The sequence below is a fragment of the Dermacentor silvarum genome, chromosome 6 (assembly GCF_013339745.2).
Source record: "Dermacentor silvarum isolate Dsil-2018 chromosome 6, BIME_Dsil_1.4, whole genome shotgun sequence".
Classification (NCBI taxonomy): Eukaryota; Metazoa; Arthropoda; class Arachnida; order Ixodida; family Ixodidae; genus Dermacentor; species Dermacentor silvarum.
The window spans coordinates 165,715,364-165,741,080 of record NC_051159.1 but is presented as its reverse complement, the minus strand read 5'-3'; the positions used below and the strand labels follow the sequence as shown (position 1 = coordinate 165,741,080).

At 45.3% G+C, this 25,717-nt stretch overlaps 2 protein-coding genes across 2 annotated transcripts in view; one reads left to right on the top strand and one right to left on the bottom strand.

The window, feature by feature from the left end:
- Positions 1 to 15,345, top strand: part of LOC119456342 (connectin) — a 39,938-nt gene extending 24,593 nt beyond the window's left edge. The window contains exons 2-3 of the mRNA XM_037718057.2: positions 7,003 to 7,985; positions 11,374 to 15,345. Coding sequence (XP_037573985.1) covers positions 7,003 to 7,985; positions 11,374 to 11,939 — 1,549 coding nt within the window. The 3' untranslated portion in view covers positions 11,940 to 15,345. The remainder of the gene's footprint in view (positions 1 to 7,002; positions 7,986 to 11,373) is intronic.
- Positions 1 to 25,717, bottom strand: part of LOC119455210 (uncharacterized) — a 251,918-nt gene that overhangs the window by 213,083 nt on the left and 13,118 nt on the right. The gene's annotated exons all lie outside the window — the stretch shown is intronic.

Here is a 25,717-nt window from a genome sequence, read left to right as displayed (position 1 = left end):
GTTCGGTAGATACACGGTGGTTGTGTTGTTATTGCTACAGGCAGTGCTCCTAAAATGTTCTTGATCTTGTTACAACTTTCGGTGTAATCTTGTATTTATTGTAATGTAGTAATGTGCTTAATTGAACAATGTGAACGTGCAATTGATTCAATATTACAAACAAAACTTCATCATAACGTAGCTGCCACTGCCGGGATTCGTACCCGCTAGGTCAGCAGCCTGAACTCACTATCCACCGAGGCCCAGGGACAGAAGTGTCTACCGGTTGACGAATCTCGCTTCTCTGTGCGCTGAGCGTCGAAACACAAGCCATGCACGTGCGTGGGAAGCAGCAATGAGCGGCCGTGGCGTAGGTACACGGAGCTTTTATTATCGTGACCGGCGCGTGGGCTTCCGTGAGCGCTTTCCGCCCCCTCTTCCTATACACGCCCCGAAGGCGACTACCAACTCGCCGTACACTCATGGTGCCCGAAAAGAACGCCCTCGGGGAAGGCGAAAGCAGGCAGGACCCTTCGAGGCACCACGCGTTCACCCCCCTGCCCCCACTTCTACTCTGTCTTGTCCGACAAGCAGCTATAGGGCGAGCGTGGTGTTGCGAGCGCGGGAGATAGAGAGAGAGAAAGAGTGTGTGTGTGTATCGTATATAGTATATACGGCGGCTGGTCGGTCGCGCGAGCGAAAATTTATTGAGGAGACCCCGATAAGCGGTGCTGCTCGTGGGCGCGGCCCATTGCGCCAGCGTGGTATGTTCGGGCCGTTTCTCGGGAGGTCTCGGGCGCGTGACCCGCCAAGTGTGCGTGTCATTGAGCGGCCACGCTAAACTCCGTCTCAGCAGTTCCTTTCAGTGCTGCCGAGCCTAGAAGGTGTAACGAGCCTCCTGCCGGCGCTGTCCCGCCACGCGATAACCTAGTACCATTAGCGAGGTGTTGTGGCGTTAACTCGAGGCATAACGCGCGCACTGACCGAGGTCGGTGCTCCTACAGAAAAAGTCGGTGAAAAACTGGTTTGCGGGTAACGCAGGAGACAAGCAGATGACAACGTGCGCGTGAATACGATGTAGCAGAAGCGGCTGCAGGCGTTCCTGACTGGTTGAGGCTGCATGAAACTTCCGTAACGCTGAAGGGAACGACGTATCGTATAAGCGCTTTTCTTTTCGGATTAGACCGTGTTCACCTTTTCGTCTCGGTCAGTGGCAGTCTTTTATGCGTTTCATTCGTCGGTTGGAATTGGGGGAAAGTTTTTATTTCGGGCGGAAACGATGACGTAACCGGCGGGGATGCCCAAGAAGACAGCGCTGGCTGTTAAGTCAGAGGGAACTGATAGGCCTGAGTTTATAAACAAGTGGAGCGCGCGCTGCGCTAGCGTGGGTGCGAGCTGATTTTCCCCGCAGTGTAGGTGTTTTCGTTTCGCTAAAAGTGCGTGTTTGCGCACCGAGTAAAGTGCGCCTCACTATGTGACATTCGATATATTCATTACGCGAGCTTCACAGCTGCAATCGAGGTTACGCGTGGCTCCGTGTTTAATATGCAAAAAAATTGTGCTTCGTCTCATCGCCTTCCTTTTGATGCAATTTGATGGACGCGAAACATTACCCCGCGCTCATTATGGAACTTGACTTTGTATAAACGTTAAACAGTACTAGATCATCTTTCTGAAACTCAAACGTGCCCATATTTTTCTTTCTTTTTTTTTGCATACGAAAGCGCTGAACACACGATAAACCCACGAACGCCCAAAGTAGGTCACAGGCGTGCTTATGAAGGCCACTGAAGCTGATCAGCTAAGCAGGGGTGCATGCCTTCAGTCACCCAACATGTTTCTATTTTTTTTCAAGATTGAGTTCCGCCACCAACGGATTTTATGCAATAATTGCGATATGAAGGTTGTTCTTGCGCTGACACGTGGCCAGAGTTTAAAAATGCTTTCGAATCTATAGTTCATGGCTCGGTCATTTATGCTCAGTCCATTAACGCCATAGTTTCTTGAATTACACGTGTTGCGTAAGTTTATTATCGTACGAAGATTTAGATTCGTGAAGCCTCAAAAGAAGACACCCCTGACGCCAAGTCATCGTGTTAGTGCGCATCATTTTTCACATGAAAACCGAGTGTTTACATCACATTAGCGCATTTCCTCCAGTCACGTAACTCTACCTGTCGGCTATTACTGTTTCACTGCGTCACGGCAAAGGAAATAAAGCACGCCCTCCAACGGCTGCGGCTGTTTGGAATTTTTTGTGTCATCCTGCCATGGCATCTGACAAAGGCAGAAGCCATTGACGATCGACTTTCACCGCGAATTATAATTACTCGTCTCTAAGCATAAAATCCATTCCGCCTATTTTGGAACGGGATTTTAGAAGGGACATTAGCTGTGACTCTAAATCACAGGTCATGTTTCTTGTATGAGGCGATAGCCAATGAGAGAGTTAAAGTAAGAAATGATAGAAATGTGTGTTCAAAGTTCATTAGATGCATGACAAATGTTATGATAGTGGGATATGCCAGCGCAAGAATCAAGACTTCATAAAGCCAGCAGCAGCACATCTAGTCGTAACTTTTTCGGTATTAAAGCAAGGAGACGAGCGACAGTAGGATGCGTTTAAACTCCTACATGCGCAGAGCATACTCTTATTTAGCTCCGATTTTGTCACAACACGCAGTTTGCACCCTCTTCGATATACAAACACACACAGGGTTATGGATCTCAAAAGCCGAAAATGTCGGGCGTTTTTTTTCTTTGTGTTTGCGTGCGTGCGTGCATGTATGTTGAAAAGTGTATACAGTGAAAAAAAAATTTACCACCCCTTCAGTTTTCTACGAGGATATTAAAAGCGGAGTAAAAATTAAAAAAAAAGATGGAGGCAAATTTTTATGCGGCAAATCGATGGTCTTTGGTGAAGCGTTCAAAAACGGCGAACTTGTTAAATATGCTAAAAAGGGGTACGGAGGACCACTCAAATGGCTCTTGCGGTGGTAAGGTTGTATCCGAGAGAGAGAGAGAGAGAGAGAGAAACGAAGAAGGAAAGGTAGGGGGGTTAACCAAGGACGTGCCCGGTTGGCTACCCTACACTCGGAGAGGGGAAGAATAGATAAGGAGAGAAAGGAAAAGAAATCCGAAACATTCAGTGAGGTTGCCTGTGATTGCTGATATCAGCGCTGGTATTTCTAACGGAAGGCGACCATGCTATACATTAGTAAAAATGACTTTATTGAGAGGCCTCCGAGGAGATGGGGTAAAATAACGCCACGCTCATCATCCAAGTTTTGCTTTGCTGATCTGTTTTTATGTTTTTGCTCGATAGTTTCGATAACCCACGTGCTTAGTAAGCCTTAAGAGTTCGTATCATGCGTTTTCTAGTCGCGTATTGTGCGCTCACCGCATTAGAGTTGCAGTGCTAGCAGCACAGAATCGCAACCAGGCTGAGTGCTGTTCTTCATGCGATGGTGTCTCATTACTCTGCTACGTGCGCAGTGGATACTAGTGCGTTCAAAGAGCAAACGTGGTCATTAGCTTTAAAACCCTGCCACGTAAATTTTAAATATCTGACGAAATGTGTTCTAGTTCGGTCTCTGCCCCGTCCCAGATGCTGGAACATCACATGAATAAAAAATCATTTGGTGAAATTTTGAGACTGCACGCGTTACTTTCTCTAAAAACGGTCACCTTTGGTTCTAGTTTTGTAGGAACAAGTACGCCATGCATAAAGTGCGAAAAAGCACGCTATGCAATTGGTCGAACGCATACTAGAAGACTGAGAATACTGAGTACTAGACGCTGTGGAAGCGCTCGGTGTAATTCTTTTGACTTGAAAATGCCACGGGCGCATATTAGCTTTATAGCAATGATGAATAAATCAGCCTGCAAACTCTACAACTTCTTAATTGCTGATCTGGATGCCAGTGATTCAACTTGAAAAGCCTTATTGATCATTTGAAACCTCCACAGTTCTGTCAAGATACTAAGTCGGGACAGTACAGTCATTTCATTTGATAACAGACTTGATTTTACTTCAAATATGTACAGCAAGCCCTTTTAAAAACACTCTAGGTTCTCAAAAAAGAAATAGATTCCAAATTAACTTTGCCCAGTTGAGATACCGTAACGCACCTAAATCAAGGTGTACGTGCATTATTGGGGCTACGCTGCTGTGTTTTTTAAAGAATTTTTTCGCCTGCATTTTCTAAGGCATTTCATATTTACCTCTCATGAAGAGGAGTGCCAATGCGTGCACACCGTGGAAGGATCTATCTCCTTCCAAACACACAACTCCCTGTTGAGACGAAAGCGTGTGGAAATACAGTCTACGCACTTGATGAAACTGCAGCTTCGTATAGAACATCAGAGAAGCAGCACAAAGTGCGCATCTTGCGTCAACAACAATTAAAAAAAGAAGGTAGCAATGCGAGATCTGCAGAAAAAAAGTGCCAGGCATCGGGCAGTCTATAAAACAGCGTGAAAGAGCAGTAAGTGATAAAAATAAAGGGCGAAGCTTGCAGATAGCAGCTGTGCAAGCGGAAGCGCTTCCGGGTGTGAGAGGGCAGAGTTAAGTGAAGACGTCGAAAGCCTGAAAGCCACGTGTTTACGCCCCGAGTCCAGATTAATTTCGGTGAACCATCACAGCGGGATTCTCGGCAAGCGACCGCTCATTTATTGGGTTAGTGAGGAGGTTTCCTCGGTTTCTGGGGATCTGCCCACTCAGCTTGATTGAAGCCCTTTGGGTAAATCGAGACCCGACCCCCAAAGGATTGAAGCGATCAGGGGTGATGAGGAGTCGTTCAGGAGGGAGAAAGAGAGAAGAGCACGCGATAGCTACTTACACCGCAGCCATCTTCTGACCTCCGGATTTTTACTTCTCGTTTCGTGGAAAGAGATTGAGTGAGGAGGGGCCGAAGGACTTTTTTTTAATCTCCCGTGACACCAGCGGCTTTTTGCAGTGAATTCCAACGGGAGTGTCGAAAGCGTGTCTAAGTAAACTACAATAGTGGCTTGAAAGGAGAAAAAAAAAAACAGGATCAAAATTTTTGTCATCAACAAGTTGTCATCAATGGCATCATATGATATTTTCCTCTATTTCATGACTTTCTCCCACCTGCAGATTACCAAGGAACTCGTTTTCCATAATAACGGCGGTGGCGGCAAAACAAATCTTTAAAGGAGTTTGAATAGTGGCAATTAAAGTTCGGCTCAAATGAAGGTTTATAAATAAAGACATATTGAATGTTAACTGGCAATGAAAACTCTCAGAAACTACATTTAGTAATTACTAACGTCGTGACGCTCCCAAGGTTGCTTGGCTTGGCTAACACTCTTAAAAGAACAGCTTAAATTATGTGGTTCACGCTGTGTATCATTAAAGGAATTTATAGGTGCATTCCTTTGAGGGCTCGATGAATGTGGGTGGCTTGTGGCTCCATGAAACTGCACGTTACTGTGAATAAAATAATGCCTAACTCTCTTCCAGGGGTCATTAACACCCCAAAATCCTATGAAGTGTTATCTACTTGAGCCCTCTGTTTAATCACTATTCCTAGTGCTGACTTTATATCGCTAAAACTACTTTCTGCCCAGTGCTCAGAAAATAAAGCCACTACTACGCAGGTGCCAACACGAGGAGGGCGCCAGTGTTTCTTTTTTTCACTGTAACTACAATAACGGCGGTTCTCAGCATAGCTATAGTTTATTATGGCTGTTCTGAAATGTATTGTTGTAGAAAGAGTGGACTACTTTTCCGCTTGTATAGTGCTGACTTTTTCGTTTTAGTTCTCCTTTCGAGCTAAACTAGCCTACTTTTCGGTCGACATACTGAATACTATCCGCTTTATCTATTTAGAACACTATGATCCTACACTGAGCATCGGGCAACGCTCATTACACTTAAAAACAATTGTTGTTATACCGTTATGAAATTAAGTTTCGCATTTGTCTTAGAAGAATATTTTTGTCTTGGTCGTTGTAGTATTCTTATGTATTGCCTATTTTTTTTAATTTTCTATTCTAATACAAATAAGTTTACTACCACTCTAGTGCGGTTAGGAACTTCTCAGTAACCTTGTTCTTTAGCGCCCCCCCCCCCCCCCCCCCCCCCTCCACAGCGTAGCGCTGTCGGACTACCTCCCGTTTATGTATTTGTGGGTTGTTTTCTTCTATGAACCTAAAAAGAATCTTGATTCTGTCTGACTCTCTTTTTATTTGACCATGACCACTCTACCTTTTCATGTAGAGTGACAACAGCATTTTTCCAGCCAAGTACTGGCTCCGGTTAGTCACTAGTGCACACTTAATGCGTATATGATACTCACAAACTGGGTACTGGGATGCTTGATACATACTTTATGCACAGCTTGTGTGTGTCGGTCTACCTTTTGCCACTCCTCAGTTCTCGCTAAGTGTAAAGCGTCTACGTTTCTCACCGTTAATGGTTTATTTTGTCCCTTGTAGCCATTATTTAAAGTTAGTGCACTTGCATAATAGCTCTTCGTTCCGTAAATTGAGGGGGTGCGTGCAGTATATTAAGTGTGTGTGTTGATGATGCATTTAATATTTTATGCGTTATATCTTACAACTAGGCGCAACTTCTGTTTGCCTTTTTAATATAGAGGACGGCTGTATATGCCAGACTACTACTTCGTTCGGTGAGCTATCATAGACTATTCCTAAAGTGCTTGATCTCTCTTTCTGTGGACGTTTAATTTTCAATAAATGTTACTTCTCCGCTTGAAAGTGGTGCAAGGATTGACTTCACGTAATGCTTCCGTTCATTAAATACCCTAACGTAGATAGCCCGGCAACATATTTGGTACCAACAAGTCATCATCATCATCATTTATTTGCCCTTAAGTGCCCCGATGGGGCATTACATAAGGGGGGCGGGGTAACAAATCAACCAATCAATCAGTCAATCAATTGTAGCTCATGGCATACGGCTCTTCGATGTGTTATGTCATCGTAAATGTAGTTTTAATCTTTCTTAAATATTATCTGCTTTCTTTTTCTTTTCAGTGTTTACGTCATCGCATCAACATGCAGCCTCCCATTCGTTGCTTGCACCGATTCGTCGGAATTGGTTCCTAACCTGTGTCGTCTCATGGACCAACCCATGTACTGTCGCTGCGACTCCGAGGACATCACGGACGACGCCACGGACGTCTCCTGCTTCATCACGAGACCCCTGACTGCGGACCACGCCGTATTCAAGTCATTCCAAAACCACCTCTCCCTCACATCCCTGTCCTTCAACGCGTTCAACCTGGACAACAAGTTGACATTCGTGCCATCTGAAGCCCTAAGGCAGTGCTCTCAATTGGAACGCCTCAAGTTCACCCAGTCGGAGCTAGGCGTTCTGAAAACGCGCTCCTTCTACAACCTCTCTAGACTCGCGTGGCTGTCGCTCGACTCGAACGCCATAACCGACCTGGAGAACGAGTCCATCGCTCAGATGCCACGTTTAAAGCGGCTCGAACTGGGCGACAACAAGCTCAGCAGGATTCCCGCCGGATCCCTGCGTGCTCTTCCAGCCCTGACGCAGCTGTTCCTGGAAAGGAACGAGATCAAGGCCATAGAAGACTTGGCGTTTGAGGAACTGACCAGCGTCAAGGAGGTGGACCTGAGTGACAACGCCGTCGAGAACCTGACGGACCGGACGTTCAAGGGACTGTCGAGCGCCATCCGGCTCGACCTGTTCCGGAACAAGATACAGAGGCTCGAGGCACGGGTGTTCAGCGGGATGCCGCAGCTGGTCGAGCTGGACCTGAAGTACAACGGCGTCACCGAAGTGGACCCGCTGGCGTTCGACGGCCTGCCCCAGCTGAGCATCCTGTACCTCTCGCACAACCGCCTCCGCATTCTGCCCGCGCAGATGTTCATGGGCGCGCCCAACCTGATCACTGTGGACCTGTCGCAGAACCAGCTGCTCACGCTTACCTGGAGGACGGTCCAGGACTTGCGGAAGATTGACTCCGAGTCCTTCGATATGAGCCTCACCGGTGAATAAGAGCGCTCGATAATCTCGGGATGCATCCCATGATTCTCTATCTGCCCGACGAGAATATGATAAAGAAAATGTATTTCTTGTGTAAAAGAAAAAAAAAAACACTTTTGTCTTTAACAAGGAAAACAGTTCAGCAGTACTTACGCGTACTTATGCGCCAAAGGCCTGACACAATGTATTAATGTTTAATTCAATGAATATACAGTAGCACGCTCGTTCTAGTGAATGATTTCTTCTACTTCCTTGTAATATGAGCCAGTTAACATTAGAACATTGTTTTTGTCAGAATCTGCGTGCAAGAACATTTTCACAGTGCGTATAAACAAAGTCAGCAAAAGTTCGTCTCGTGGCAATCCCCCCAAAATCTCCGTCCTGTTCTCAATTGCGACGGCACTAGTTCCACATCCGAGGGTAATTGCTTCGTTCCGGCGCCACTCGCCTTCACGAACGCAGCTCGTAATAAATCTGCAGAATATTAATGTTCCGCAATGTAGGAGTGACTTCGCCTCTTATATGCGGCGGCGTAATAGCGCTGCGGGTACAGATTTGTCTACGACGTATTACATCTGCAGAGACACCCTGTTGGAATTTTCTCGTACGCGAGCTCCTCTCCGCTTCGTGCGCTAACTCTTATTTCGACGTAGCACATTCAGCATCATTAAGGCGGCGGTCCCACTCCGGCGGCACGAGCCCCCCGTTTTCAGTACTTTTGGAGCAACCGTGGCGGCTCTTCTACTTAGGATATGAAGTTGCCGTATAAACCATAAAAAGCCTAATTTTTGTAGATTCCAACTATATATAATATAAAAAAATTGATTGGTGTGATTTAGAAATAAATGTTCAAAAACAAGCATGAGATACATGGTTTTTGCGAACTGTGTCTCAGTTGTGAACATATTTAGAAGAAACTACCGTACTTACTGCATTGCGGCTAGCTCTGTAGCTTTAGCACATATTTATCTAGTTCCTAGACGTAGCAAAATAATTTTGAATTTTTACTTTTTGGACAATTTGCTTTTGAAAGTTGCCAAATATCGCAATCTTCTGTTGTAAACAGCCCGACAACTGCATGCTCAAGGAGGCTAAATTTTGGATAAAGTAGAGCTCAAGGAATTTCCATTTAGGACGCAGAATTTCATTCATGTACCTTTATTAGTTTTAAACCGCAGCTTCGCAGCTTTAGTACCTTCCCGCAAAAATGCGCAAAAATAAAACCAGAATTCCAAACGTTGCTTAATTTCGGCCGCATTATTAGAAAAACTAATAAAGTTACATGAATGAAATTTTGCGTCCTAAATGTAAATGCCTTGAGCTCTACTCTTCCCAAAATTTAGCTTCCTTGAGCGTGTAGTTGTCGGGCTGTTTACAACAGAAGATTGCGATATTTGGCAATTGTCAAAAGCAAATTATCCAAAAAGTAAAAATTCAAAATTATTTTGCTGCGTCTAGGAACTAGATAAATATGTCCTAGAGCTACAGAGCAAGCCGCAATGCAGTAAGTGTGGTAGTTTATTCTAAATATGGTCACAACTGAGACACAGTTCGCAAAAACCATGTATCTCATGCTTGTTCTTGAACATTTATTTCTGAATCACATCAATCAATTTCCTTATACTATATATAGTTGGAACCTACAAGAATTAAGCTTTTATGGTATATACGACAACTTTATATCCTAAGTAGAAGAGCCGCCACGGTTAGTCCAAAAGTACTGAAAACGGGGGGCTCGGGCCGCCGGAGTGGGACCACCACCTTAAGGAAACACAAGGAAAAGAGCATACGCGGAGACTTGTGCAGTAATACCACTCATTAAGTTAGAGCTTAGGATATTTAGCTGGCGCACTCTATTGCAGGCCGTCGAGATCTGTTCTTATACAGTTACCAATAGTTATGGAAGGCCGGACTAAGCCGGTATTAGACAAAGAAATAAAAAGAAGAAAATAAAGAAAAGGTAACAAAGAGCGGCTCGTATCGCTGTTTGCAAACAGAGTGCTACACGAATTGCTGTAGACACTTCGTTAGCCGTTTTCTCGCTTCAGAGCAAATAACTGGGGATCAATTGCGCCACCGTACATAAATGGGGAACTATGGAACACGTCAAATAGCCTAGCGAGTCATGTTTAGGTGTACGTCCACAAGAAAACAATTTTGACCTTCCTCTACTCGATATCTTGGGAAAGTCGTAGCGCGAGAGAGCAGGACGCCAAAAGCTGTAGACACTCGCGTAGGCGTATGCTTAGCCTACCAGTTTAGGTTGCCACAATCCCCGTGAAGAACTGGCCTTAACTCAGTTCGTGTAAATAGTTACTCGTTGCAAGCGAGCAATGCTTTTGGTGTTCGTTGATGAAGGGGACGACGAAAGCATTGTAGCAGCGACACAGATCTACAGCGTGGGCCGAGAATCTATCGTGAAGTTGCCTGCAGCAATAGTAACACTTAAATGCGTAGCATTGCTCTTCAGGATCATTCACTTAGCTTGCAATTTTGATCTATGTGCCCACTATCTAGTAAGTGCAATTTAGCCTTTGTAGAGACCAAGCACTAATGCCTTTGTAAAGTCCGAGCTGAGTAAGGAAAGGCTGTTTTCGTTGCTTGCAAGTCACAGGCTCACTATAAATCTAAAACTTATTCCTTCGTCCTACGATACAAGTCAGGGCGCACACATTTGCTTTCATAGACAGCCAGCAATATAATTAGAAAGTGCTGCAAAACGAAACACGTGAGTGGCTCTTACGCCGTCTCGAAGAACAATAGCCAGTATGCATATCGGCATGCTCGACAGCTAAAATTCATACTACAAGCACAGGCCAAATTGAGATTGATCCCACAACGGCTTCAGCTATTGCGCTACCAAGTTTGTGTGACATTCCTAAATTTCGCATTTATGCTCTGTAGTAGAAAGCTGGGCCCTCTTCGACGCTTCCAATCTCACTACACACAACGATATGAATGTCATCAAAATGCTGCAGCAACAGCGGCGGCACCTTTGGTACGATATTGCGTCGTGATCAGCCTAGACCCAGGCGCATAAAGCCACTGCATAACGTCGGCTATGGCGTCGCGCCAGTGAGCTCGAGTCCGCGGTGGCCGCATGTCTACGGAGGCGAAATGCAAAAATGCTCGCGCACTTAAATTTAGGCGCACGTTAAAGAACTCAAGGTGGTCCAAAATAATCCGAAGTTCGCCATTACGGCGTGCCTCAGAATCATGTCGGGGTTTAAAAATTCCAGAATTCTTTTTAAACAAAGCTACCGCAGACTCGTCAATCAAGGTGCTTCACTGACGCAAGTTTCCGACCTATAATCAGGAGTGACGCTTGTTGTTGCAACTGACGTGCTGCGCGTGCTACATCACGCTGTTTTTCTTTCTTCCTTTTGCCGTAGGCAACAAGTTCGGCTGCGACTGCCGCCTGGCGTGGATCCTGCACCTGGAGAAGGCCACGCGCAACGAGAAGTTTCGGCGCGAGCTGCGGCACGTCAAATGCAACTTTGAACAGACGCCGGCGCCGGGCAACCTGAGCAGCGGTACCAAGGTGGCCAGGCTCAGTCTCAAGGATCTGGGATGCCCCGAGAACTACGCGCCGCCTGAGCTGCCTTCTTCCCTGCGCGACAAGAAGATGCCTCTCTCCGCCTTCGCCGGCAAGAGTGGAGCCAACAGCGCGCACGGGAAACAGGGCTCCACGGATGATAACGGAAGCAACAAGATCGTCGAGCGACCGCCACAGTCTCCGCTTGATGAGAGCCACCATCGAGGACCGGGAGCGGGAGACGGGAAAGACGTCGAAAACGACGTCGAGGTGGCCCTGAGTCAGCAGAAGGCGGCTCCCAGCGAAGCCGTTCTTCGGCGTAATCGCGACAGACACTCTGCGGCGTCTTGGGTCCATTCGGACAAGACTGTGTCGTGGCTCTTGATCTGCGTCACGCTCGCGCTAGTCGAGAGGTCGAGGTGACGCACAGGGTGATTCGTGAAGGACGTGTAGGATCGAGTGTGGCCATTTTGTTCGCTTTTTTTCCCCCCAAGTCTTTAATAGTGTTCGCGAGGTGGTTTTGTTGCGAGTGGCTCGAGAAAAAGACCCGGTAGTTGCCCACGCACACACTGTGATGATGTTGTTGTTGCAGAGTATCGATCAAGGACATGGGGGCAATCTTTGGTCTCATATGAAGAGCTGCCGATCACCTTGATGGGTTCGGGGGCACCAAGCGAAAACCATTTCTTACGCGCTTGCCTCTGACTCTAAAAACTGTTTCTCCGATTTCGTTTCACTGCATGTAACACAAATGAAGCACTAAGCGCGAAAGTGTGTAGTCGACTTTCCTGTTCAAGCGCTCAAATGGCATGCCAAGTTAAGCATCTTCATGCGCTCGAAGAGAGATGATGTTTCCCACTTGCCCTGGACTTTGTTTCATCCGCTTTCCTATTTCTTCCCTACCCTTCCATTTTCGTAAGGGCTTACAGTTTAAAGTGAAGCCCCAAATTGAAAAAGAAATTATTTTTCCGCATTCATCATCTTTATTGTTCGTAAACGCGGAGACACTAAGAAATGCACTTGTCCAAACACTGGATTCACATTATTTATTCGGGCTGCTGAATGATATACGAGGCAGCTGTATAGTCGTCCGCCTTGTCATCTTCGCACAAGCATAAGCTCTCTGTAGGCTGATGTAGTGTCATACCAAATAGCGATTGGTTGTTGGACTTAATATTTTTCCTTGTATTTGATAAAAGGCTATTGCGCGGGCTTGACAAAACGGTAGTTTTCATGAAATATGCCGAAAACAAATGTTTAAATCAAATAGCAACACACGCAAACATTGCCAATGTACATTGAAAATTATTGCTCCTGATCCGAAAAATTCCATTTCCGGAGTATACAAATAGTGCACCTGCCAGCAAAGCAATTATTTGCTGTCATTTAATTACTTGTATAGTAGCTAAACAATTTCCAAAACAAACAATTGCAGTGTTGGAAGATCAGATTCGTCACTTTGAACGCCGTGCTTTCTCACGAATATCTGACTCGTCAAGAAACGGGAGCTTGAGCGCAGGTGTCCAACGCGAACCTTGAGGGGCAGCGTTCGTAACAGTGAACGCGAATAATAATAAAAAAAAAAACATAGGAAAAGGAAGCGGTGCTTTCTTTTCCTATGTTTTTGTAAAAAACATAAAAAAGGTAACTTGATCAGTGGCAGTGGCCGTTGGTTCCTTGGTACGCTGGACGGATATTTTTAAGTGTGCGCCTTACGGAGCAGATGATAAAGGAGGAGCGCTCACCGATTGCTGGGCAGTATAGTCCAACATAAAATATGAGCACCAGAAAGAGTATTCTTTTTCGACACAGGTGCCATTAAACTCGGAATGAGATGGTGATCTCCCAAGCATTCTTTACATGCGCCTCGTCCTAGTGGGCTCGTCGCAGGGTAGCCATAACTCAAAAATTTCTAACAGCGTATTCCATGATCCCTTGCTATTTTGAACATGTCATGTTTTCATGCGTCTTATCCACTTTCCTAAGACTTTTCTTATGGTGAATTTTGAGTACTTTTGTGATAGCTCACGCTATTACTGTACAAACGGGTATTCTGGCAATACCTACATAAGATAGCTCTGAGTGAATCGCAATATCAACGCACATTTCGCGGCCGTGTCCTAAACGTTACGTTTCCAGCCGCCATTATGAGCTCTCTCTACTGAAATGTTTACTTAGACGCCGATCAATGGGACTGGTGCAAGGCATATTATCTGTAGTATCCTGCAACTATGCGGCTATTGTGGAAGTGCTGAGCTTTACGTCCTTTTTGTGCGTGTGTGCAGCGATTGCCAATAGCCTCGTTTACTCGTTGAGGCTTCGAGTGATAAGTTTACGTTAACACCGTTGTGTTCTCCTTCTCATTTATCTTCCAGTCATTTGAGACCACACTGGCGCCCCCATCATAATGACACAAGTGCTACACTCACATATACGTACAGTCATAGAAATATATAGCAAGAAGGGGACAATTCAGATCGGAAGTTCGAACTTGTAAGAATTACTTCAGGAAGGCGACATATAAATGCGGCTGATTTCCACTTCATCGCGCGATAGACCGCTTTTCTTAGACAAAGACTGACTACCTTTGATTCATATACGTCAACCGAGAATGCGCGAATTTTACGTTCGAGCCGAGCTGTCCCGTTCGCGTTTGGTTTGCATGTGACCATACGTTTGAAAAGTGCGAGTGCCATCATAGGACATTATGTTATTATCAGCGCAACATGGTCACCTATACAGTACGCAGCCTACTGCTTCATTGAGTAGAGTTCTTGCTAAAACAATGTTGCCTGACACTGGAGAAACTGTCTGCCTTGCCTCCGTACGTCAACGTCATGTAGTCGACGCCTGCACATGAAAGTGAGCGTGACAGTTTGCCCATTTCTCGTTGCTGCATGAATGGGATGATTTTCCCATTATGGGGCTTTCGCTGTTCGATTGCACTATACACCCCACCTCGCTGAGGTAACCATTCTAGACACATTTCGTCGATGAGTCAATTGTTAACGAATACTCCCCGTTTCAACCAGCAAATTTGATTAAGATGAATGCTGGATACACACGGGCATGTTCGCTGTCCTCGCACGGGGAACATCATTCATGAAGCGTGCTTGAACTCTAGCGAAAGTCATATCTTACCCCACACGCACTTTCTCGCTCGTTCTGTTATTTCAACAGTGTATTACCTGGCTAACCAGCCAGCAATGCTACGACTGTCATTCACGTTAGCAACTTGTGTCGGCTGAAAAAAAAAGAAAAAGAAAAACTGAAGCAGGTGACAGTCGTGTTACCTTGCATCACGTGTCAGAGGAAAGTTATTGTTTGCCAGAACCTTGCTTATGTACTTCACTTCGCCGACAGAAAAGGAACAGTCGAGTGTGACGTCACGCTTGTGATGGTAGCGTGGCAGTACTGTTTGTAATGGCGATGGTGAAGAACTGTTGAAATAAATGTTTACGTTGATTAATTCCACGTGACGAAGTCGTTGCCGAAAGGCGCATGGTTGCACCAGTTTTGCTGTTTCGCGGCCGAATATTTATGCGGTACCCGCTGCCTGTACCACAAGCGTCTTGCCGTACCACCAGATTTTGCTGCCTCCGATGCTGCGTGTTCCCGTTTTCTTCCGGTGGTCACGCCTGTTGGAATCATTGTGTGCATTGTTGTGTATGTAAAGTGACACCATTGTGAATTGCTGCAACAAGAGTCTGCCAGTAAGAATAAAGAAAAGGGACGAAAACAGTATTTTAGTGACACTGAAATGATGGATATGTTCTGTAAGATACTGCGTTGACAATAAATGATGCTGTTGTGCCTGCACAACAAACGATGATACTGAAGAGCTGAATTTTTCCCAAACTCGCATCAAACGAAGGCCGCTGTTGTCACACCTCTCGTGATCCTAATTCATGTTCTTATATTTATTCTGCATTAGACAACGAATTACATCTCTATTCAATCGCTTACCTACCTTATATTATATCTTGACAACTTATCACAGGCAAACTCAGAACGTGGAACGTTGATGGGAACCATTTTTTTTTACCTAGTACGGTGATCTCTTATAGGTGGTCATTCCCTGGCTTCTACTTCTAGCAACGCTCGGAAATATTTCTCAGTGTAATAGCGTTTACTGTACTTGCCTTCAAACACTTTAGAAATAGTGATTTAATGATGTGGCCAGTAACAGACAATGTAGCTGAAATTGCATTTAATAACAAATATTTTATTCCACTGAAGGAGCATTAGATGAGAGAGTAGTATCACTTAGAAGAACGTTTGGCATGACCTCAACAAGTATGTCGAAGAACTTGAAGCATAGTAGGAAAATACAGCTAATCTCAGTTTTATACAAATTCACAGGTAGCAAACGTGAGATTCTATATCACCAGACGCTCACATTATAGTTGACTTCATGCATATGGAGAACGGTGCATCACACTGCGCGCTGCGCAGTCAAGTCTATTTCGTAACTGCAGTAAACTTAATGTGCACGAAAACGTAAAGTACTTGTTCCGCTATTGCGCACAGGCAGTTACTAAAATTGCGGGAAATGAGCTGGGTGCACCACTACCCAAACACATAATCAAATATGGATGCCTTGATGCCACAGGCACAAGGAGAGGTTCTTATTTCATCCACATTTGTTTGGTTAAAGGGTTTTCTTGCCTGAAACGTTTTGTGCGTCTGGGTTGCGAAATAATATAAAAGGTAGCGTGAGTCCTGCGTCACCCTCATACTTATAATTTGAAACAGTACTAAACGAAGAATGTCACAGTTTATCGCATATTGCGAAAAATGACGCTGACAGCTGGCATAATATTCTGCACAATAAGCCTGGATCTCTTGTTTTCGCCATCACAGGAAGTAAACATTTTCAGCTGCGCACGGCCCCCAATCTCATTTCCAGAAGAGGACAACTTTATTCTTGACGAACGACTCTAGTCCGTGTCGTCTTCGATTGTGCAGTTGACGCTTCCCAGTGGTAAGGTGGAGAAACTTTACTTTTGTTCTTCTTTCCTTGCAGCCTTTAAACTATTATTTTAAGTTTTGTTTAAATTTTTTTAACCTCCATGGTGGTTTATGAATAAGCAGCAGCGTGGCGTCAGCCAGTCATTTTAGCGAGCGCTCAGGAGGCCAGGTACAGTTCTCGCCAGACGCAGAATTCTTCTTTCATGTAGCAAAAGCGGTTTGGCGGAGAGATAAAATGCTCGACTTGGCATTCTGTGGGACCGGACTTCGCATCTACCCAATTTTCTCGCAAAAAACATTGCGAGCCCTGCGATGAACGCCACCGAACGCCAAAACCAGTAGGGGGGACTGTGGTCACAGTAGCTATCGTTGTAAAACAGTCACGCGTTGGAAGGCGTGCAGCGTATAGTAATTATAAGCTCAGCACGTTCACTTTCACCACCCCCAGTTTCTCCTTACACAAGAGCTGGACTGGCAGGTCGAACCAAACCATGTCAGGAACGTTTTTTGCCGAGCCATTTGCATAATCATCATAGCCCTACGTTAAAACCAGGACGATGACTAGCGAAAGTATTGGTTATTTTTGTGGTTTTTATCTTTTCCTGGTTTGGACGCCGGAGCGTATACGTGACCATGCATACAGAAAGATAATTACAGACGCATGTACCACAGGTATATCCGTATTATGATAGTCGTGACCATCTCATAGGGCAAAGCTTGCTCGTGAGATAGTTGCTGACGTACACGTGTGTTTGTGCGACAATGGCCTCAGAACGTTAAAATCTGAGATTCAAAAAAAAAACAAAAAAACATATTAACTTTAGGAGACCGAGCTTTATAGCAGCGGCGGGCATCGAGTTTTTCCGCAGAAGTTGCCAATGCTATTATCAAGAGAGTTTCACTAATGAAGTTTTAACAAAGGACGTTAGGTTACACGTTATAATTGCAGAATTGAAGCTGACCAGCACTCGTCATAATCACTTGGTAGAAATGCTGTGTCTAGCACAAGTTTCTAGAAATACATGCTCAATATCTTCGGCGACATGCTTGGTTGTTCCATTTGACATGTTTCTCCACTGTGCTAAAGTGCACTATGGTAAATTGAAAACTGGAGCAGCAGTGCATTTCAAGCAGCGTTCAGTATTTCAGTGAAGTATTTCGTGAAGCTGGCGTTAGGCACAATGTTTTACACCCACATCGGTGGTTTAGAGGCTCCGGTGCTGCACTGCTAAGCACGAGGTCGCGGGATCAAATCCCGGCCGCGGTTGCCGCGTGTCGATGGGGGGCAAAATGCAAAAACGCCTGTATCCCGCGCATATCGGGCACGTTAATGATCCCCTGGTAGTCAAAATTAATCCGGAGTATTTCACTATGGCATGCCAGATAATAAAATCGTTGATTTGACGCGTAAGGCACCAGAATTCAGTTCAGGCCCAAAATTTCTGTCCTTCTGGCCAGACGATTGAATGGACGCGCTACTTCCGCGCAAATTAAATCATGCGCGGCGTGCACAAAGTACTCGATAATTATCTTCTTGCGGGTGGTGTTGCTCCTGATTGTTCAAGGGCTAACTGATTTAACTCGGGGCAGAATCCCCGCTAATGCTTTCGGCGCTGTGGGAATGCACCCGTGACACAATCGTTGTTAGGACATTCACTGGCCTTGTTGGGTGAGGGCATGGAGCAAGAATTAAAACATACAGACCTGCTTTAACTGCCTTACATTTCTCGGGCCGCTCTGCGCCAATTGAGAGGGCCATTGTGGATAATACCTTTCGTGCTGGAAAGTGGTTGGGTTTGAACGGAAGGGTTGAACAATAACGCCGTCTATGTATTTTAATCACTGCCATAGCGCGGGGCCTTAATCTACAAGTAGACCGTAGACAAAGGCTCTGGTCTGGTGATCGTCATATCAACTTATGAAAGTGGCGCCAGAGGAAGAGACCATTGTGGTGCGTAGCTAGGGTTAGAGCACTGAATTTCGCAAATTGTTTCATAACACATAGCTGCATTGCAAAGAAGAAAAAAAATTGCAGTGACACTCGGCACTCTGTGCAGTTCAGCGCAGGTGATGCGTATTTACTTAAATTATGGAGTTCTACATGCAAAAACCACGGTGAGATTATGAGGCACGCCGTAGTGGGGGACTTCGGAATAGTTTGGACCACCTGGGGTTCTTTAACGTGCACCCATATCTAAATGCACGGGTGTTCGGCCGCCGTGGCCGGGATTTGATTCCGTGACCTCTTACTCAGCAACCCAACACCATAGCAACTAAGGAACCACGGCGGGTGATGCCTACTTACAGGAGTCCACTTAAGCGCAGGTAATACACCGGAACATTTTTAATACACCGGAACAAGCACATAAGCGCTCGTGTCTGTCTTCCTTTCCTGCGGTCTGCGTTGAAGTTGCGCTGTTTATTTTCTGCTTGTATCTTTACCAACTGACCCAAATGTCTGCCCTTATCAGTGCGATGCGATGGCTCTGCGTACATATACACAGACGGATCCGTGACTACATGCGCCTCGACTGCGGCCTTTGTGTTCCCTCATCTGACTACCTCCCAGCAATATAAATTGGACTAGAAATCGTCTTCAACTGCAGTACTTGTCGCGATACGAGAAGCTGTCCGCTTTGTCTCCTACATACATTACGTAAATAGACAATACGTTTTGACACAAAATGAGCACTACAAGCCATCCATACTTACTCGAGTAGAGACCAGTATAATTTGTTAACTTTATACGGCGTACAACTATTCAATCTTGCGCAGAACGGTCACTCAATTACTTTCCTACGGGTACCATGATACTGCGGCTTGGCCGGCAGCGAATTAGCTGATGCGGAAACAAAGACACCTGTTTATAAAACCATCGACATTAAGATACCGTACTCAGGAAGCGATCTAATATCTTTTTGTTGACTTCGCTCCTGCGAGATTGCACAGCAGCTTACTGGGCTCAACCAGACTAAGGGTAAAGGCGGGAAATACACTCTGACAAGACTTTTCGCCTCGAACCTAAAATGAAGCGAAACCAAGCAAGTATGCTTCACGGGTTTCACCTGAGCGTCACCTTCACTCGCCGCTACGCCCGTATTATCGGCCGTGCGGGCAGCCCAAACTGCCCTCACCACGTTTAACCACGGAAGACGCTGGCTCCTATGCTGGCAGGCATCGGCAGGCAAACATTGTCCGAAAGTGCTATATTGTCCCCAATGTGTGTCCACACAGTAGCAATAACAGCGACAAGGGCTGTTATGACCAACTTGAAGAGCGCCAGACTAGACTCAGGACATTAAAGAAACCACTGTGCTACGTGATACGTATTCCTTCATCCTCTCCTCATCATCGACTTTCACCCCTCTTACCGGTCCCCTTTCCTTTTTTTCCCTGTGCATATAAGCAGGACATAGCATACTCCCTAAGACCTACTTTTGCCTTTCCTCTATAGGTTCTCAGAGATGAAGAGCGAGCGAAAGTCTGGTAAGAGCAAATGTACGTGAAAGGGACTGATATTTGCCAAGCACAGAGGTATGTTTACCAAATATGAGTAAGGGGTTGTTAGCTGTACTGCATGTGGATGTGAAAAAAAAAAAGTTGTCGCAGTTTCACCTGAAAGGTGAAGCATCAATTGCGATAGCAAACTTGAAGAGAGCTATACGGAGTAATGATAGCAGCTTTATCAGCTGTATAAACTTGGATATGCAGCAGCACCGGCAACACGCATAACTGTTGTCGACGCCGTCGGCGTTTTGCCCGCGTTCGCTCAAAATGCGTGCGGCGTTGGTGACTGTTGCCGGAGCCTCTGATATAAATAGGCACCTGGTGCCGCAGCTCAACGTCGCCTCCCTTCCCTGCCCCTTCCCCCCCTCCCCCACACCCTTTCGCGCGTCGGAAGAAGGTACGTTTACTCTACATATATGGTGATTGTAGAGGAGGAAAGAGACGCCTACTTCTGCAGCCCTTAAGGGAGCACAGCGCAGAACGCGCGTTTCTTCTCCGCCGTGCGTTCACTCCCCGTGAAAGCGCGTGTCCCTAGCGCTCTTTCACTCGCACATACAGCGTTTGGCGGCGCGCGGCGACGATTTCATCTCCATTGACGTCATACGGAACCTCACGGCGACGGCGACGGCGACGCCGACGGCAGAAATCTGCTTTTGAGTGTCCATATAATTGCTATCGCAATAAAACGTGCAGTCACGAAGCGAAGCAGGCATAAGATGGTTGACGAGAGAAATTACAGCAATGGTTGTGCGGCTTCCCAATGCGGAAACGGATCAACTTTGTGGCACAACGCCTTGCTTGAACAATGGCCAGTCGTCACATGTCGGCACAATAGAAAGCAGGTGGACAAAAATAATTTGTAAGTGTCCATAAGCTATCAGCACACCCACATCGACATCTGCATACTCGTATGCACGGGATGTGGAGTGTTTGGCAATAAAGTTTCGCAAAGTAGGAATTTTCCTGATGTCTCCGGTGCTCCAAGTCGGCTCTACATGTGGTCCTAGAGATGACTTTTATTCCACTACCACCAAATCTTTCAACAAAGACTTTATAGAAACTGTTCTCCTTGGACATTTGTTTTGTACTGCCGGTACAACACATTCATATGGTTCAGATATATTCACCTTCTACAATCGTGGGTGTTTATTTAGCCCAGTGGGTAAAACACTCTCCTTCTGAGCGTGGGGTCGTAGGTTGGAAGCTCACCATCGCCAAATTATTTCCTTTCGAATTTATTTTGTTTTAAACGATAATTTATTTATAGCGATGCGTGTTACGTCACAGATGCCTACCCAACGACGAAACCCGTCCGTGCACGGACGGCTTTCTTCGTTGGGTAGGCATAGAAATGGTTACGCATTAAAAAAAAAAAGCAAGACGGTCGCCATTGTAATTGGCTCGTTTACGCAACGCAGAGCTCGTCTCGCAATCATTTTTTTATATACCGTAGTGCCTCATGGCATGCAACAGCCTGCGCGCTATGAAATTCCCACTGTGGTAGACTGAAACGTGAGGTGCAAGCGAATCGATGAGCGTCTTCGTCATTCCGAGCAATTCTGCGACTGCGCATTATTACCAACGCTGCTTTTACAGGCGTTAGCTTTTTAGCAGATGGGCACGTTTACCTCCTGTTATATGGCTGCCTTTAGGGGGTGGGGGAATCACCCTCCCTGTTATGCTGGTGGAAGCGGCGACATCTTTGTCTTCATCTCATGGTTGAGACTCTGGATGTCGCTGTTGCACCACATCATATATTCTACTTTAGGCTTGTGCGCATGCGCCTAATGGGTGAAGTTAGGAAACTTTGATCATGCCCACGGTTACCGGCTCGCATTGCGTCATCAGTGGTCTTCACGACCTCGGAGAGCCACAGTGTTTCAGAGTTACTGCGAGCGCTGCAATAAACGTTCCCAGAAAACTCTGTGCAAGTCTATGGCACGCTTTAGCGAATATTCTCGGGCTAGGTCTAACGCGGACACACAGGGAATGCTGACTTTTAAATGAGGCGTTTTAGCTTGAATGTGTAGACAAGTGCTATCGCTGCCAGCTTTTTGTTTATATCGGTTTTACGAAAACGGCACTATACGCGCGCTTGAATTAACAAAATATTAGAAATTGAAATAAGGACGTAAACAGACATTGGGAAGCATCGAGGGCTGCGCAGCATTGTCGATGGAGCAGTGAGGTAAATGAAAAATATTTATATTTTGGGGTTTTACGTGCCAAAACCATCATCTCATGATGAAGCACGCAGCATTGAGGGGCTCCTGATTAATTATTTAGGCCATCTGGGGCTGTTCAACATGTACCTAAATCTAAGTACACCGACGTTCTTGCATTTCGCCCCCATCTAAGTGCAGTCTCCGCAGCCTTGACCGAACCCGCAACCTCGAGTTCAGAAGCGCAGCGTAACAGCACATCCACTGTGTAGTAGTGATGTAGTAGTAATGCAGTAGTCGCATGCAGTAGTAACGTAAAAAAATTGCAGACAGTTTAGTAGGATGTGTTTGGTTTGCGAAGTGCAGGAGGTAATTGGAGGCCCTTTGGTGAGGAAGAGAAACAGGACAGATGAAAAGCAGGGAGCTTCACCGGACGCACGGCCAGCCTGTGTGTTACAGTGTACAGGCTTAGATCGGTTCTTAACGACATTTTCTAAATGTTCAATGCGCACATAGTTCTAATGCACAGACTTCAGAGAACGGCAGGCGCTTTCTTCACGGGCAGACGTTGCAAGTATCGTGTTTTGTAGCGATGGACAACTTATTTCACTCGAATTATTTAGAAAATGTATATTATGTGTAGCTGTACTTGAAAGCATTGATACAACTACCACGAGCCTTTTCTTTATTACGTTAACACCATTCTTATCCTTATGAACGACTTGAGATTCCGTACGTTTTTGCACCATAGCAGTGTCCTGCCTCTTGGATGCACCCCACCAAGGATCTCATAGCCTTCAGGAGGCTATTTTTTCCTTTTGATATACCCCTTCGATAGCGCGCTGGCCAGCGCGACCGACTTACAAATGAACACTGCTCCAATAACATAGGTTCGAATCCCGGAGGTGGTAGTGGTTGCGGATAATTTTTTATTGCGATAACAATTATTGGGAGACTCCAAGCAAATTTTGCCGTCAACGCCGTCTGCGTAGGCCGTCGCGCAGAGATTCTGTATATGTCTAGGTATTTTGTTTTATTTATTTTACTCAAAAAATACTACAGACCATATGAAGGGGCAGAACTAGGGGCCAAAGTACAGAAAAAACAAGAAAATACATATGGACGTGACAAGCAGAACAAAAATAACAAGGAATAAATATAGTAAAGTGATTGTGAAAAAAAAATAATTTCAGAAATGCTGCACCAAAACAAGATAAAATAAAACAAGAAAATTTTTTCAACTGTCGCATGTTCAGCTGTCAGCACGTTCAATACTTTCAGTGTTAATAGGAAGCGATATAGGCAAGTTATTCCATTCGGTTATTGTGCGAGGTAACAAGGAGTATTTGAAGGTGCTGGTGCTGGCAAAATACGGGGTTAATGATCTGGCGTGCCGATGCCTTGTCAATTGCCCTGTTAGCGGTTGCATGTATTGCTGTGGATTAAGAGATAGCTGAATATTCTGAAGCAGATAGAGGAACCTAATTCTTGCAATTTTGCTTCGAAATCTTAGTGTTTGTACGTTATTGATTTTTATTAGGGTACTTTTTCCTCAGGACCTTTCGATAAAGTTCTTGTCAACTGTCAACTGGGAGAGTTAGTCAGACAATATTTAGAAAATATGCAGCATACAGCTTTTCGCAGAATTTTTTCTAATGCGTCGATGTTCCGTTCCGTGTACGGGTCCCAAACAATTGCCTGCATGTTCTATTGTAGGTCTTATAATAGACTTGTAATCCAACATTTTAGTTTGTGGAGGTGCCATTTTTTACTTATGCCTGAGCAGACCATGTTTTTTTTAAAGCTCAAGCACGTGTAATAGAGATATGCCTGTGCCAGATCATAATTTCTAATAGGCCCCAGGTACCTATATTCCACGACTTCCGATAAGGGCTGAAGTGGTACATCATAAGTAAAGGGTAAAGGGTACTTTTTAGCTTTTCTTAAAGAAACTGTTTTATTAGTGTTAAGCTCCATGTTCTACTGCCTGCATCAGGAATGAATGCTCTGAAGGGTACAACTTAAGACTTGATCATCATGGCAAATAACTACATTAAATAAAACAGTCATCAGCAAACAACCTTATTTGAAGGGGGTAATGGATTACTTCTACAATATCATTAATATATATTAAAAATAGCAAGGGCCTTGAGGAACACCGGAAGTAAATGGCACTTCATCTGAAGGGCAATCGCTTATGCTGATGAATGGTGTGCGTTCAGTTAAGTATACAGAGATTCGGCTCATTAAGTATGGAAGAAGATTTATGATTTCGAGCTCCTAAATTAGTTTAGAGTGACAAACAAGATCAAATGCTTTTCTGTAATCAAGGAATATAACATCAATCTGGCCAGGTTTATCAAGAATGCTAGCAAAGCTGTGGATGACTGAAGCCAACTGAGTAATGGTGCAAAAAGCCGTCTTCTGTTCGTTCTTCCTACGCTCAACGGCTAATTACCAGGCAACTACTTCGGGATCCGATGAGTTAAGCTTCTCCGCTCTCCTGCACCGCTGAGCAGCAATTTCGCTCACCTTCTCCATGGCTATACCACAGTGGCAAAACGCCCAGCGCAAACCCTAGGCAAACGCCCGGCGCGCCAGCTGTGCGCCGTGTGACGTCACTGCTCCTCGCGCATGCGCAGCACGGCTCTACAGGAACCACGCGAAACTGCTCAACCTCGGCCAGTGTAGCTCATGCTACAAAAACCCTTTCGAAAGCCATGCTGCACCGGTTTGAGGATGCTATTTTAGCAGAGCAACGCTCTGCTAAAAGAGTCTAACGTTCACTTCGCCGTTCTTAAGCCCTGGTACAAACCGAGCCGCACAATAAACAATACACCAAAACGTTGCACTACAAAACGTGCAATCATATCTGCATAGCGTGCAAGAAGGCTCTTGGGCTGTGTTCCGGTCCTGGCGATGATTTAGTTTTGAAATTTAGCAACATAGGAACCACACCAGTCATCGATAGAACTGCAGCGTCGACATAACAATGGATATGGCTGAAGGGCGCATGGATCGATACCCTTCAAAATACGCTGTGAAAAAAAAAAAACTGATTAAAATGTCCGCTATAGATCGTTTCTCAGTGACACCGCCATTGTTGTGCACAATGAAATCAATGGGTCTCTTGTGCTGCCTAGGTAGTTCCTGAAATTTTCTGGTGCACTGCGCATAAAGCCAGGCAGGGTATATTGAAAATACCATTGCTTAGCCTTGCATACAGCCTTATTCAGAGCCTCTTGAATGCTCTGGATTTCTGTGCGAAGGACCCGCCATCGCGTAAGTCGTTTAAGTTTTCGTTTAAGTGGCAGTACTTCTTGTGTAATCTAAGGAATACGTTTGAACTTCTTTTTAACTTTGGTTGGAATAAATTTAGTGAGACAGAAGTGGCACATTCTCTTGAACTTATTCCAGAGCACCGTGATGTCATTTCCACCAATATCGCTCAGGCAGTGGTCTAAGTAGTCCAAAACGCTTTTATCTCTGGCACGAGAAAAGTCCTTTACAATCGCTGTTTATCTAGGGCAGTGTCGCAACGGCCTATAGGACATGATAAGT